The following is a 15,261-nucleotide window of genomic DNA, read 5'->3' as shown; positions in this document are numbered from 1 at the left end:
TCCTCGCAGGCATCTGTTCCACCCTCCGATCCTTTACCCTAGTCCCTTTTATCGAGTGCTAGTGGTGCCTTGACTCAGAAGGAAGGCTTCACAGTCCCATCTGAGGATCCTACTGCGTGGCCTAAGAGTGGTACCCACAGTAGAGGAGTGTGGGTCTCTGTCTTCTTCCAGTGGCTGACCCAGAGAAGTGGTTAAGAGTCTACTACAGCTGCCAGCTAAGGGAGTTACTCCTTTAGCTCAAGTGCTGAAGGCTCATGATTTCAGGGCCTGATCTTAAGCCAATGGAAGTTTGTACTGGCCCCACTGTGACCCAGGAAACGGGGCGGCGGGGGGGGTCATGAAATCAGCAGCCCTTGGCTTTCCATAGTCCAGTGACCAAGGGCCAAACTCAGAGGAGGTGTAAATTAGACCGTCTCACACTAACCGGGGCTCCCTTCTATCCATTGACCAGGAGCATCTTGGTGTATCTTACATGCAGCAGAGGTTACAGACAGGAGAGATCATTACTATTTACAACAGAGTAACGCTTGGGCAATAAGTGGTACCTAGCCAAGGTGCCTTTGAAGCAGACCTGTTATATATAGTAAAATACAGCACCCCATTGGAGAGCAGCTTACAGCCAAACGATTGCAAAGCGACGTACAGTGACGACTGATTGCCAGTTATTTGTAGTGTGCAAAGTCAAACAGCAGTAGAGAGGGAGGGAAAAAAGGCAAGAAAGGAGGGAGGGAAGATATATTTGCATTTTATTATGTGTAAGCCGTAGCACCCAGGAGCTCGATCCTGACCCCATGGTGCAAGCTGCTGTACAAAACGACGCTCCCTGCCCCAAAGAGTTTATCATCTAAATTTGCATCATGGATTTGTAATGTCAGGAAGGACCTCCGTGGTCATCTAGTCTGGCTAATACACGGCTGGGGGATTGCTGAGCCCGACGACTTGTGGAAAGACATCCTGTCTCGTGTCTCAGTCGAGAGGAGCTGGGGATTCGGCAAGATGGAGGTTGCTCCAGAGGGCGAGGGATGCAGAGGAGAAGGCCCTTGCACCAGTGGTGGAGGGACAGAGGGGAGGACGCTGCCTTGAAGAGGTTGGGGGGAAGTCTATGGAGGGCTTTGTAGACCGAGAAGGGTAAATGTGCCCTGCACCCTGCTACGACTCAATGTCTAAGCATCCCTGGTTTACTCAGAGCAGAGCAAAGTCGAGCCGCTGTAATTTACCATCACATGAGCGTGCACATTATGGACTCGAACCTGCGTCTCCTTTGCTGTGGCCAGGGCTCCGGTCTCTCGCCGGGGAGACATCCAGCTGGGTTGGCAGCAGCTCTAGGAGGGGAGCAAACACGAGGGGAGCTATTAACGTTGTTTTTTAGGTGTTCCAGTCAGTTGCAGTGACTCCGCACGCCGCCGGGGGAGCAGACAGGTGAGCTGGCGGGGCAGCGGATTCCACTAGCTAGCAGCTCTAGTTTGTCTTTCTAAGCTCCCACCGCTAGGCCACACTTCTTCCAGCTCTACTCAGTACCCGAGCAATGGCCTTATTTCCTCGCTGGGGTGCTGCAGAGAAGTTGGTGGGGTGAATTCAGTGCGTGATCCCAACCCAACTCCCAATGGACCTACTCCCGACCAACGATCCCATGGCCTGGGAACTGTTCCCACTGCAGCATCACCTACCGCTCCAGGGTCCTCGTTCTCAGTCGGAGGGTTTCATAGTCGTGAGGGCCTGTGAAATCTGATGGAAAAGAGCAACACTCAGCAACGCCCCAAGCGGAAACATTTACTTCCAGTCGATACAAAATATTCTCCGTTTGCTTGTATTTTACAGCTCGGTTTCAGTGGAAGACAACGGAGTTATACCAGGCATGAACCTGGCCTGATAAACATAGGAACGGCCGAACGGATCACTCCCAACGTCCACCTAGTCCATATCCTGTCTGTGACAGTGGCCAGCCGCGTGGTCAGAGGAAGAACCTTCCATTTCTTTAGGTCTTCAGAGCAAGCCTGCCTGCCTGCCTGGAAGAGACGCGTTAGCCAAACCCAAGTTCTTGGGCTCAGTTCTGCGGTGACTGGGTGGAATTTAAAGGCCTGTGTTATATGATCTGACCTTAAACTCTATGAATTAAACTCTGTGCAACCCCTGCAGTAGGCAGATGGGGGATTATCTGTCCCCTACGTAGATCTCATGCTGATTTTTAATAGTTAGGTCTCAGCTTCAGCCCTGGAGCATGAGAGATTCCTTCCAGAATTTGCTGTCATTAATTATGAAAGCTCCGTCTACTCCTGATACCCACAGAAATGTCCAATCCCTGATACGCACTTAATCCAAACCAGTGGATCACGTCTAATGACCACACACAGCCCCCATGGCCCATTTTAAGGACTTATTCAGGAATAAGAGAACCCAGGTCTCTTGACACCCAGTTCAGTGCTCTATCCACTGGACCGTGCTGCCTCTGATTTGGTAGCATACTACGCACACTTTGCATAGGCGTGCATGCAGAATTGCCGCCCACAAGTGTTCAAAATGCATCAGCCCTCCTAAAATCATGAAATTTAAAATAATAATAATTAAAAATAAAAGTAAGGGTTGTTTTTATTTAGTCTGGGATATTTTTATCCTCTAGTGTTACACTCAATTCACATTTTCAAAGCTTTTCTTTGCAATCACAAGAGCTAGAACCATTTAAAAAGAACCCTGAGAGCTGAGATTCTCATGCAATCACCTGACTCCAGCAGCTGGGGCTTGAAGAAAACCCCCAAATATCGTAAGACTCGCAGAGCTTTGGACATGCTGCAAAGGACGGCACAAGGTGCAGGCCGATGGGGAATCAGGACCTAGCATTGCTTTCTTTATAAGGCATCAATATTTTGTTTTCCTGCTTACTTTTCGATGAATGATGGCATCTCCCATTCTGCAGGCAGTTGTAGTAGAAAGGATCCGGGTGCAGGTAAGTGTTGTTCAAATTGCTAGGCGAACAAAGTAAAGGCACTTTGATATGACAGTGACAGGATAATCAGAAACATGACAGGCTAAATTAGAGTCTGAATTTTCATTTACACTAGGGCCCCTTTACATTGCTGTGGCAATGAGAATTCACACCTAGATCTTCGTGTCTAATTCATAAACAAAAAGACTCCATAGAACCCGCGCTACCATTGCTCTCATTGGTCATTTCTCATTTTCCAAACCATACAAAATTCAGAAATACCAAGGCGAGGTTTAATTGTTAATTTCTCTGTGTAATGAAACATCAAGATTCATGTATTTTCCCTTTACTAAATCACACCCCAGCCTTGACTCCAATCAGCATACCAATTACGATTATTTTTACACCTGCTTGGAGTTAATATTATGTATCTTTTATCTAATAGGATGTGTAATTTTAGCTAATATCAATTCTAATTATTTTTATACCTGTTTTAGCCCTTCATTTTGAGTCTTATAAGGGTGGGAACTATCAGTGCTTAAAGTGGGCTGAAAAAAGTGTGTGTGGGGGGGGTCTATTGCCGTCTGGGAGCACCCGCTTTGGTAAAATGGTGCTTGAAGTCCACCACATGGTGACCCTGCTCTATTATTATTATTTTTTGGCTGGGTCTGTGACCCCTCTGACCCTCTCCCCACACATGTTAAGCGCTAGTAACTACTATATTACAATCACTGTTATCGTATTTTTCCATCAGTGTTGTGATGGGTGATCTAGGCATTTGCTGCCCCACACTGGAGGCCCCACTGCCTTGGTGCAACCCCCTCCAAGAAGGCATCCTTTTGAAGAAAAAGAGCAGTGAATTCAGACCTCCAAGAACTGCCTAGAGAGGCCACTCAGGGTCAGTTGCTGGCAGGACCAACAAGAATTGGTCCTCCACTGGCTAGAAAGGCCAGGAGCAGGCAAAAACCAATCAGAACCCAGCATGGAAGATAAAAAGGGCTAGTTGCTTCTTCTAGGGGCAGGTTCTGGGGGAACTGGGACAGGGAAGGAAGGATCTCTCCTGTTTTTTTTTTTAACCCAATAAACCAGTCCCAAGATAAGCCCCTACCCATCTTCCTAGTCATCCTTTCCCTGGCCATTGGAGAGTGCTGCTCCCCACAGTGGGGAATAGAACCCAAGAGTCCAGACTAGCAGTAACTAGCAGACAACACTGGGCTTACCTTTGACTTCACCATTTTGGTTGGGCCCCTGAAGGACTCTAGTTCTTATGTTATGAAATTAAAGGCCAGGCGGCCATCTTGAGTTAGACACTGATTTATTGCTATTAAATTAAGGCACACTTGCTTTGCAAGATGGCTCAGGTGAACCTGGGACAAGTGTATCTACAATTATGTATAAGGTTAACATACAACGTGGACGCTAAACTTTGTGTCGCTCCCAGAGGCCGCCTCAGTCTTCTTGTGAAATTTGTATCATGATACAACATCACTGAGCGTCTTTATGGTTACACCACTTCATGATGCAATGGCTCGGTGCACCATCAGTGTCACAACTTCCTGCTGAACAATTTCCTAGGGCACTTTTACCAGCCAGCACCTATTTTGAGTCTCTCTTTTACCCACCTATTAGCCTGGGGCTGGTTGTGATATTCTGGAGCCGTGACAGCGCTGTTGAGCTCCTCGCAGCGATTGTGTGCTAGCACCGGGCGGCAGCGTGGGTCTCTGTGATCTAGTGTGGATCCTTCCCCCAGGACCGTTGTCTGTGCAGCACCCACCTCTTCAAAGAAGAAGTTTAAATGGTTAGGTAATAATTATAATTAATACTATAATGCCTATCTGATATATTGCATTTTTCATCAGCAGATCTCAAAGCGCCTTACGAAAGAGGTCAGTATCATTATCCCCATTATACTGATGGGGAAACTGAGGCACAGAGCGGGGAAGTGATTTGCCCAAGGTCACCCAGCAGGCCAGTAGCAGAGCTGGTAACAGAACCCAGGAATCCTGTGCCTAAGGCCCTGGATTTGGGACTCAGGAGAGCTCGGTACAAATCCTGGCTCTGACACAGACTCCTTATGTGACCTTGAGCAAGTCCCTTATATTTCTCTGTGCTGTAACTTGCCATTTGTAAAACGGAGATAATCCTTTAGAGAGACAAGGTGGGTGAGGGAATAGCTTTTATTGGCCCAGCTTCGGCTGGGGAGAGAGACAAGCTTTCGAGCCACATAGAGCTCTTCTTCAGGTCTGGGAAAGGGACTCCGAGCATCACAGCAAAATGCCAGGTGGAACAGATTTGCTTGGCATAAGTAGTTAGCTCCGATTGTAAGGGACCATTCAAGGCAGAGTGGCCCATTAAAACTTCTGCAGTCACAGGATAAAAAGAGGAGGTTCGTGGGTTACAGATGGTTGCAATAAGCCATAAATCCAGTGTCTCTGTTCAGTCCATGATTTTCCGTGTCGAGCGGAGTTAGGAATTTAAGCTCCCAGACTCGTCTTTGGAAAGTGTTGGGCAGGTTTCCTTTGAGAATGAGAACTGATAGTGATAGACAGCGATCGCTCTATATATCTGTGACCCTGGGAGTACCTTTCCCAGACCTGAAGAAGAGCTCTGGGTAAGCGCGAAAGCTGGTCTCTCTCACCACCAGCAGTTGGTCCCATAAAAGCTATTACCTCCCCCACCTTGTCTCCCAAACATCCTGGGACCGACCCGGGTACCACGACACTCCATAGCATAATCCTCTGTCATTGAGATATACATCCTTCAGGGCTGGGACTGCCTGTGCAGCAGTGTGTAGGAGGTCAGACTAGATGATCATGCTAGTCCCTTCTGACCTTCAAGTCTATGAGAACAGGGCTTAGATCTCAGCTGGGACCTCGACACGTCGCTGTAGAACCAAACCTTATTCCAATCCGCCCAGCCTCTTACCTGAAGCCCTGTAACTTGGTCCCTGCAGAGGCTGCCTCCCAGTGTGCTGCGAGCCACCCCGGGCCCTTCGCTGTGGAGAAGGTCTCGGATGCATTGAAGCACTCAGCACGGACTCATATTGCTCCTCTGCGGTCTCTGCTGGGGGGATGTGCTTCACGAAGGACCTGTTATAGCCACAGAGAAGAAGGTTGGCTTTCTGGTTAAGGTACTGACCGGGTCCAACAAGACGGGAAAGGAAGGGGAAAGACCCCCACAGTGATGGGTGTCATGTTGTCCATGCTGTCCTACTTACGAATTGCTTCCCTGGTGCAATGCCTGGGGCCTGTTCCCATGCCCCTGGTGCAGTGCTGTGGAAAACCGGACCTGACTGGAGGTCTGTAACTTCCCAGGAAAGTGTTTCTGAGCAGAGAGATAGAGAGTGTCAGTGCCTAGAAACTACAGCATTGGGAGTGATAGAGAGATCCACCTCGATGGGATAGATAGATAGATAGACAGACAGATAGATGGGTGTGTATGTAGATAGATAGATGATGATGGGTGTGTATAGGGATAGATAGATCGATCTCAGGAAAAGCAAACAAACCTCTTTTCCTTGTTTAGCGATACAGAGCAGATTGGCCACTTGAGCTGTATTGTCTCTTGTTACCAGGGCCGGCACCAGCCCAGCAAGCAGGTGCTTGGGGCGGCCAAGGAGAAGGGGCGGCACGTCGGGCTGCTCGGCGGCGGGTCCCTCTCGGAGGGAAGCACCTGCCGCCGGATTCCCGCCGAAGAAGAAAGCGGCGCGGTGGAGCTGCCGCCGGAGTGCCGCCGATCACAATTGCAATCGCGGCTTTTTTATTTTTTTTTCCCGGCAAAAACCCTGGAGCCGGTTCTGCTTGTTACTTGACCTCTCTGATCTGGTAGCATTTTTCACCCGCTGTAAATAAGTGCACAAGGAGCAGGGCAGGGAAGAATCAGGCCCTGAGTATTTACCCTCTAGTTTTCTCCACTAACAATCCAGACCCCTGCAGAACCACCATGGTGAACGTCAGCGTTACGAGCCATTACTGTCATATAGGTCAGACTAGATGACCACACTGGTCCCTTCTGGCCTTATAGTCTAAGACGCCATGTTGAATTTCTCACCGTGGGGAGCACTAGAAGGAAGTTCTCAGGGACATCCAAAGGTCCCTTTAGCCTTCATGGAATCACAGGCATTAAAGATGGAAGAGAACTATGGCCGACATCTCTTCTCTGTTACAGCTATGCAAGCTTATACGCCAATGGGCTTACGCGGCTGTAACTGCGAGCAGGTTTTGCATTAAATCCCCTAGTCAACCTCCTTCTCCACATTCTGGCTTGGCCAAGGTAGGGGTGTTTGCTGAAGCATATTCTGCAGCACCGTGAGATTTTTTCGGCCTTGGTTCCATAGATTCCTACAGGACTGTTCAGGTGAGTCAGGGATGCAAACCCAGGCCTAAAGGGATCCAAGTGACGAGGCTTCCCCGACATCCCCTGCGCCTGCTGATCACGCAGAGCAGGGCTAATTTCGGTCCCCAGAGGCTAAGGGGAAGCCGTTCGTGACTCACCAGAGGGGCAGCCGCGGCTATCCCGCCCCCGTGGGAGAAGTGGCTGTTCAGAGAGAGCTGGTACTGGATGGCATCCGTGAGCTTGTTCACGATCCGCTCCTGGGCCGTTTCGGGGACATCCTGCCGGGAAGTGGAAGAGGGCCCAGTTAGACCGAACAGGGAGAAGGGGTGGCCGGTGCTACAATCCCGCACGTGGGCCTGGGTCACCAGTCTGACTGAATCGTGGCATGGTCGTGCTTTTGAACTGCTTGGCCCCCCCACGTTGCTTTCCTAGCAAGGATCCCAAATTAAATGGGAAGCGTTTGGATGAATGAATAATATCCTAGTTCACCCAGGCCTGAGGCTCTCCAAGACCTTTACAAGCCTAAGAAAAGCCTCACACCCTCCCCCACTGATCAATCTGGTCAGTATCATTCTTTCCCTTTTACCCGGGGAGGTCTCCATTTGCGAAGGCCGTAGCAGGTTCGTCCTCCCAGCCGTCACTTGAGGAGGAGAGACCAGCTCATTACGAGGGCGGGCGCAGACACCCCGAATTGCACAGCCAGGGCCGTCATCCTGACAGACGGTGGCCACTGGCTTTAGGGTCAGGCTTGGTGGAGTGTGGATTGGTCTACGCACCCAGACGCCTTACCCGGCACTTAGAGAGCAATGTTAGTGCCTCCTTGTAATGCAGGATCGCCTTCTCGGGGTCTCCTAAGTGGAAGCGGGCTGCTCCTAGCCCTTCGCAAGCCTGCCATTGCCCAGGGAGGTCATCTGGACACAGAGGGGGAGACTGGGTCAGAAGAGAGAGCAGTAGGGTCAGACGTCATCCCAGCATTCCCTAGCGCTGTGCCAGCCCATTCCGAGGGAAGAGCAGCACCTCCCCAGTCGCCAATACCGTTTCTTTTAGCTTCCTTGGCGGCCCCCCACCCAAGGGCTGATCCAGCCTGAATCTTCTTAGCTTGGGAGGGCTGCTAAGATAACAGAACTGAGCGGCGCAGGCTGGTACCAGGCCCCCAACACGCCCCTAGGGAGAAAAACCTGCCCACGGGCTAGGGATGGCCAACGCCCCATCCTGAGCCGCGGCTCCCCTTACCCGAATCCTTGAAGGCCTGCATGGCGTGCAGATAGTTCTCCCCCGCGGCCTCGTGGTCCCCCAGCTGGCTGAATGCATAGGCCAAGTTGCCAAAACACTGCCCTTGAGCCTTTCTGTTCCCCAGCATACCTGGAAACAGACAAACCCATCCCCTTTCAGAGCTGGTGTCAGGCTGGGTACGTCCGCACTGCAGTCGGGAGGAGTGCCTGAACTAGCCAGCTCAAGGAACATTACAGGCTGTGCGCTGGAGTATGCTGCACCCTTCTAGTAATCTAATCAACTAAAGAAGCTGCTGTTTGAAAACCTGCCAGGTCCTACAAGAAGTCCACCAGTCCGGAAACATCTTTGGAAACTAAAGCATGAAGGACTTGCTGTACAGAAAAAAAGGCTCTATATTTCCCTCAACAGAAACAGCCTCACTTTGCTGGCTCAAAGCGAAAATTATTTAACCCCAATTGTCTGAAGAACATATTTTAAAGTTTCTTACTTATTTTAAAGTTTCTTATTGTGGGATAGCAACCTTCCCCATGGGAAATTGTGGGAGCTTGAGGTCAAGTTCCCATAATTCCCTTTGCTCCATCCCAAGGATACTTTTTAAAAATCACAACGCCTATTTAACTTGTGGAACTCACCGCTACAGGACAGCAAGGACATGATTTTAAAAAGGACTAGGCATTTATCATCCACGATTACATTAGAGAAGATAAAGAAATTATTTGGGTTATAAACGCTCATGCTTCAGCGTACGTGTCTCATCACTAACTGAATGGGCTAAGAAGAGACTTTCTGGTTATTCTATAATTGTCCACTAGGGTTTTTTTTCATCTTCCTCTGACCCAGTGGCTCCTAGCCATGGGTCAGATCCCCTGTGGCAATTTATGTGTTCCTAAGATGTTCCAACTGCCATCATCAATGAGCCAGAGACCATCAATGCTGCATCAGCTCGGAAGTGCTGTGAGCGTCCGCTGTGTCCCATTGTCTGCATGTCAAAGAGAAAGGCACATGGGGGAAGGAGAGGGGTGCTGTTTAATTTGGGGTATCCAAGATGGGTGACATCCCCCTCCATGCTGAATCAGTAGCCGGGGGTCTGTGCTGTTAATGGATGGAAGACAAAATGTTATTGGTCTCCTTCCTCTTGTTATAGTCTAGCGCCCCTGAAAGGTTCTAGACTGAGAGGCCCAGAGACCAAAATTCTCCCTTTAGTCTTTGTGAAAGGTTTTAGATGGAGAGTTCCAGAGCCTTCGATTGCAGCGCCCTGCGTTCTCCAGCCCCGCTGCCACCTACCGTGCAGCAAAGCCGCTCTCTGGTGGAACCCCAGAGCCACGCCGAAGTTCTCCAAGGTGTTGTGGGCAGCGCCCAGGTTCTGCAGCACCACGGCTTCCTTGCGCCGGTCTGCCTGGTCGGCTTGGCAGAGCGGGAGGGCTTTCTCAAAGCTTTCGGCTGCCAGGGAGAAGACCTTGAGCTGGGCATAACTGAGGCCCATGTCGTTGTAGACCTTGCCTGTAGAGTGAGAGAGAACTGGGTTGTGGTCTTGGGTTCTCAGATGAAAGGTCGGAAGACAAGAGAAAGGGGCAAGAACTCAGACTTCAAATGCATGACTAAGTGAGCAGCATAAACCAAATGACCTTATCGGAGAAGTTAGAGTCGGGAACGACCGACTGGCCCATCCCACAGGGCGCTGGATCGTTCCTCACAGTCCAAACATCCCTGACTACCCATCATTGGACTACTCTACCCACGGCCCATTGGGTCCTCTGCTGAAAGGAGACAACTAACGTCAACTTTGTTGGGGGCTTTTGTGATGTGGTGAGTGGCCTGTGGAGCACTCAGACCCACCAAGCCCTGTTGGGTAGAGGCCCCCAAGCAGCTACTCCCTTCTCGTCTCTTCTGGTCTGTATACTGCTGGTTGGACTGCAGTGGCTTTCACTCCTTACCAACCTTGTTATTCTTTCCGTATGAAAAGAGCCACTGTGTACTTTTGGCCTAAACAACTTTGGTTTTAGACAAAGGAGAAAGAGAAAGAGAAAAAGAGAGAGAGAAAGTGCAGGCACAGTGTGCGTGTCTCCTTCACAACAAGCTCCATCTGGACGGGACACAAAGCGGCAGCAGAGAGCTCCAAGGAATTTACTGTGCCATACAAAGGAAACCACATTCGCACCAGCTGCACAGATCTGTACCGGGTTTGATCCGTAGCCTACGGCCTCCATGAGGGAGAGCACAGCATGTGTGTCTCCTCTGTAACATGCTGCGCTTCAAGGGACACAAAATGGCGCCTGCCTCCAGCTAGGTTCCTAGGAATGTAAAAGGGCCTTACAAAGAAAGGACAGGGCCGTGCACTACAGGCTTGTTATAGGCTTGAATCACTGAGCTGCAGCTCGCATGGCTTGGTAGTCCCAAGTCACCCAGCCTTACCCAGCAAGACTTTGTTTGGGATGTTCTCACACAGCAGCTGGCATTTGTTCAGCACCTCGATGATCTCCCCTGCCCCGTACCACCGGCTCTGCAGCATGTAATTACTGGCCTCAGCCAGGGCCACCACGGCACCTTCTAGCTTCTCAGCTGCGGTGTAGGCCTGCCCGGCTTCCTGGAAACACTGGGCTGCCCGTGAAGGGTCTTGCATCCCCAAGTAACAATAGCCCATCTTCATATAGGCACCGGCCTGGTTGCCAGCCTGGGCTGGGCAGTAGTGACCCAAGGCCTTGCGGAAATGCTCCAGGGCCTTGGGGAAGTCCTGTAGCCCCTCATGGGCCACCCCCATGTTAAAGTAAAGGTCCCCCAAGTGCTCCCCAGCCTCTCCCTCCTTGGGCTGGGACTTGAGTAGGAACTCCAGGCCCTTTTCTGGCTTCCCGGTCTCCACGTAGGCCGCCCCCAGGTTGAAAGCACAGGCCTTCTGGACCTGCACGCTCGGGATTTCCAATGACAAGAGAAAGGCCTTCTTGAAGCAAGCCAAGGCCTCCTGAGCCTCCCCATGCAACAGGGCCTGGTGGCCTGCCTTGGTGAGGTCTTCGATCTCAGCTTGGCTCTTCAGAGGCTTGTCTCCTCCTTCCCCTGCCTCCGCAGGGGCCTTGGCCTTCTCCTTCCATTTCTTCTTCTTCTTCTTGGAGGCCAGAGGTGCGGGGGGATCCAGGTCCACAGGGGGAGCTTCTGACCCAGTGGATTCTACCGAAGCCATCGACAGTTCTGGCGATGATGGGACATGGAGGGCCTGCGGAAGACAAGAGGAGGGGTCACACAGATGGGTCCATACAGGGACTGATCTAACATGGGAGGCTTCCCACTGACTACAATGGCTGTTGAATCAGACCCAAAAGTAACATTAGGTTAGCCTCTAGTCAGGCCACTGCTCCGGTCCACCATTATCCCCCCCACATCTGCGTGGGATATTTCATTGCATGGCTGCGACCACCAGCATTTCCTTGCAGGCAATCGCTCCCACAAGCAGCACGTGAGCAGGGAAAGGCCAACACGAGCCAATGGCCGGAAGTTGAAGCTAGACCAATTCAGACTGGAAATCAGGTGTAAATTTTTGACAGTGAGGGCAATTAGCCACTGGAACAATTTGCCAAGGGTCGTGGTGAAGTCCCCATCGCTGACGATTTTAAAATCAGGACTGGATGTTTTCCTAAAAGCTCTGCTCTAGGAATTATTTTGGGGAAGTTCTCTGGCCTGGGTTACGCAGGAGGGCAGAGAAGATGATCACAACGCTCCCTTCTGGAATCTACACATCGATGTATACAAGGGCGCAGATTTAACACCAAGCTCCAAGAGCAGCCCACGTCTAATTCATGGCAGATGGGAGGAATTTTTCCCAGGTGTGGGGTCATGGCGTGAAGGGGGGGCTATCCCATAGCAGCCTTCTGCTGGTTTCCTCTAAAGCCGTTGGGATTAGAGACAGGATAGTGGCCTAGATGGACCACTGGTCTGATCAATTCCTAAGTTCCTAGCCATGATGGCTAATATTTTGCCATGCACCACTCTGCCGCTGCTGCATATGGGGCCAAATGCAGCCCCTGGGATACTTGATGTACTTCCGAAAGCCCCTGCTCCTAGAGTCAGGTGATGACATGCCAATCTCAGCTTTCATTTTTTCAAAAATAATTTAAGTTTCTAGCTCTTACGGTTGAAGAGAAAAAGCTTCAAAACGTGACCTGGGCACAGCCCTAGAGACTATTAAAAAAAAAAAAATTCTCTGCTCCCTCTGCACATTCCTACTTGAATCGGGGTGAGGAGTAGCCAGCGGAAGACAAGAGGAGGGGTATAGCTAACGGAACAGTAGCTGAGGGAATATAGCCAGCTGGTTAATAGTCCCGCCTCTGCCACTGACTTACCAGGTGACATTGGGTGAGTCACTTAACTTCGCTGGGGTAGATTTTCAAAAGCCACGCCTTCCATTGGATTTAGGTGCCTAAATGCCATGAAAAATCTCCCTCTCTGAGCCTGAGTTTTCTCAGCTGCAAACCAGGAATAATCCATAACATTACTTACCTAATGCTTCATGATTGTTTGCAGAGCGCGCCCAAGATCTTAGATGGCAGGTGCAGATCACGGTTCTGATGCCAAAACGCCGGTGGTCTCAAAGAAGCATCCTGAATGGTTCTCAGGAATGTCTAAGGCTCCTTGAAATCATCCTTAGGCCAGGCTGCTTCAATGCCCAACCTTGCAACACCCCAGAAAGTTGGAGCTGCGTGCTCTGATCAGACCAGCTCCCCGTGAATTACACTCAAGCCTGCAACAGGCTGCTTGTTCCTCTGAGTGTTAAGAAAGTGCTAAGGAAATGAGTGAAACCCAGGCAGGTGAACCTGCATGGTTCTGTTGAGCTCTGGGGTTCTTCCTCCCGGGAATGCTTCCCCATGATGGCCCTTAGGGCTCTGGTTTCTTCTCAATCGCCTTCCCATTGCTTGAGACACATTGGGCCGCCCCATGGCAACCAGCTGCAACAATGCTGGGCCCTCCTCCGCTGGGGCATGTCACCTGACGGATGGTTAAATCGGCCTCTCAGGGCTCACGGTTGGGGTGGGTGTTTATGAATCACACTTTATGGATTTTAAAAGACTAAAAGGTGGGTGAATAGAGCACAGGTGGAAGGTGCCAGATCAAACGCCCTGGCGACTGGAGTCCTCTTTATCCACAGAAAGGGGGACGGCCCTGGTATCGCTTCCCCCGCACACTCTTCATGTAGGGTGACCAGATAGAAAGTGTGAAAAATCGGGACGGGGTGGGGGGTAATAGGCACCTACATAAGAAAAAGCCCCGAATATCGGGACTGTCCCTATAAAATCGGGACATCTGGTCACCCTATCTTCAGTCTTGGAGCCTCTAGTAAGGCAGCCAGCAAAGGAGCCCGTTAGTAACAATGAGGGTGGCTGGTTTTGTGGATGGCTGAGACCCACCAAACTCACTGCACATAAGCCACCGATTTGCCATCAGATGCTGCTGCTCCCCCGCATTTCTGTGGGAGTTTTAGCCAGACCCAGCTGTTGTTCTGGTGCCCCTGGCGGGGAGCTGGTAGCTCTTCTCCTGAGACACCATCCGCTGCATATCTCTGTCTCCTGCCACAGTCAAAGGGCATGAAGAGATTTGCACACCAGTCGAACTACGTGATCATTTGTATGACATTAGCACCTAGAAACTCCAACTGAAATCAGAACCCATGGGGCAAGGCACAGCACTGTCTGTAAATACAGTGAGAGACAAGTTCCTGAACCAAAGAGCTTACGCTCTATAAGACAAGACAAAGGGTTGGTGGGGAAACTGAGGCACGGAGCTGCAGTGAGTTGGCCACGGTCACCCGGCAAGTCATTGTCAGAGTCAGGAACAGACCCCAAATCTCCGGAGCCCCAGGCCACCGGACCACACTGCCTCTCAGTCTAATTGTAGGGCTATTCTCTTCTCCTTCCTTAGTTTTGGCACCCTGACTTCCAGCACTGGGCAGGGTGTGTGGGGGTTAGGGATATACCCACAGCCCTTGCAGCTGCTGGGTATTTTAGTGTGCAAGCCAACAGGATTAGCATGGGTCACTTCATCAGTGGCTTTTGCAGGGTGCTTTGTAAAACAAAGGAGGCCAACTCCTTGCTCCAGCTCATTCAAATAGGGACATGATGCATGACAGGTGCTGAAGACATGCCCCTTTCCAAGTAGCTGCAAAGAATCACAGGCAAGAGTTAGCCCTGATGTAACTCCCAGGGCTCCAGTGGAATTGACCCCAGGGATGGATCTGGCCCTGCATTCCGCATTGTTCCAGGTCACAGTTGCATGAACAGCACAAAACAACCTGACAAAGCAGCACAATCACCTGCCTCCACTGACAACATTGGAGCACTTTAGGGTGTATTAAGAGAGTGAACATAACACCCTGCCATTCTCACTTGTGCACCTCAGTTATTAATTAATTAAACCTCACAACACGCTTGGGAGGTAGGTGAAGGCTGTAAGGAACTGGCTAGCATATGCGGTCTGTTGCCCTCTACTGGGTGGAATCAGAAGGGCTCCGCTGTGTGTCACAGGCCCTATAGTGCTAAGAGCTAATGAAGATTCTCTTGTAGTTCAAGTGGCAGGGGTCTGTGTGCTTGGAACAGAGGGGGCACATGTTTCAGTTCTGTCCCTGCAAACTTCTGAATGACCCCCATGGGGCACAGCATTAGTGACAGCTTTGAAGAATTAAGTGGCAGTGACTGTGATATCTTTCTCATCCTTCCCATTTCACAGATGGGAAAACTGAGGCACAGAAAGGGGAAGAGAATTGCCCACAGTCAGATAGTGAGTCAGTCCCAGAA

At 50.7% G+C, this 15,261-nt stretch overlaps 1 protein-coding gene across 1 annotated transcript; it reads right to left on the bottom strand.

Annotated features, from left to right (window-relative positions):
- Window positions 1–1,219: 1,219 nt before the first annotated feature.
- TTC24 (tetratricopeptide repeat domain 24) lies at window positions 1,220–11,660 on the bottom strand. Its single transcript, XM_024216314.2, has 11 exons — window positions 10,901–11,660; window positions 9,773–9,988; window positions 8,489–8,617; window positions 8,045–8,166; window positions 7,414–7,533; window positions 6,138–6,244; window positions 5,846–6,009; window positions 4,543–4,696; window positions 2,878–2,960; window positions 1,668–1,725; window positions 1,220–1,322 (listed from the first exon to the last, which is right to left on the bottom strand). Exons 1-11 carry the CDS (start codon window positions 11,658–11,660, stop codon window positions 1,220–1,222), a joined length of 2,016 nt encoding a protein of 671 aa, XP_024072082.2.
- Window positions 11,661–15,261: the final 3,601 nt, after the last annotated feature.

The sequence above is a fragment of the Terrapene carolina genome, unplaced genomic scaffold (assembly GCF_002925995.2).
Source record: "Terrapene carolina triunguis isolate 2854851 unplaced genomic scaffold, T_m_triunguis-2.0 Scaffold227, whole genome shotgun sequence".
Taxonomy (NCBI): Eukaryota; Metazoa; Chordata; order Testudines; family Emydidae; genus Terrapene; species Terrapene triunguis.
This window is presented reverse-complemented; position numbering and strand designations above follow the sequence as displayed.

Bases quoted from the DNA above. Each gene is read 5' to 3' on its own strand.
- TTC24 (XM_024216314.2), bottom strand. From the start codon at position 11,660: ATGGCTTCGGTAGAATCCACTGGGTCAGAAGCTCCCCCTGTGGACCTG. The intron at 6,010-6,137 runs GTAAGTAGGACA...TGGCTATAACAG, and splicing joins TTGCACCAGGGAAGCAATTC to GTCCTTCGTGAAGCACATCC. The intron at 1,323-1,667 runs GTAGGTGATGCT...CTCCCCTCCTAG, and splicing joins AGAACGAGGACCCTGGAGCG to AGCTGCTGCCAACCCAGCTG.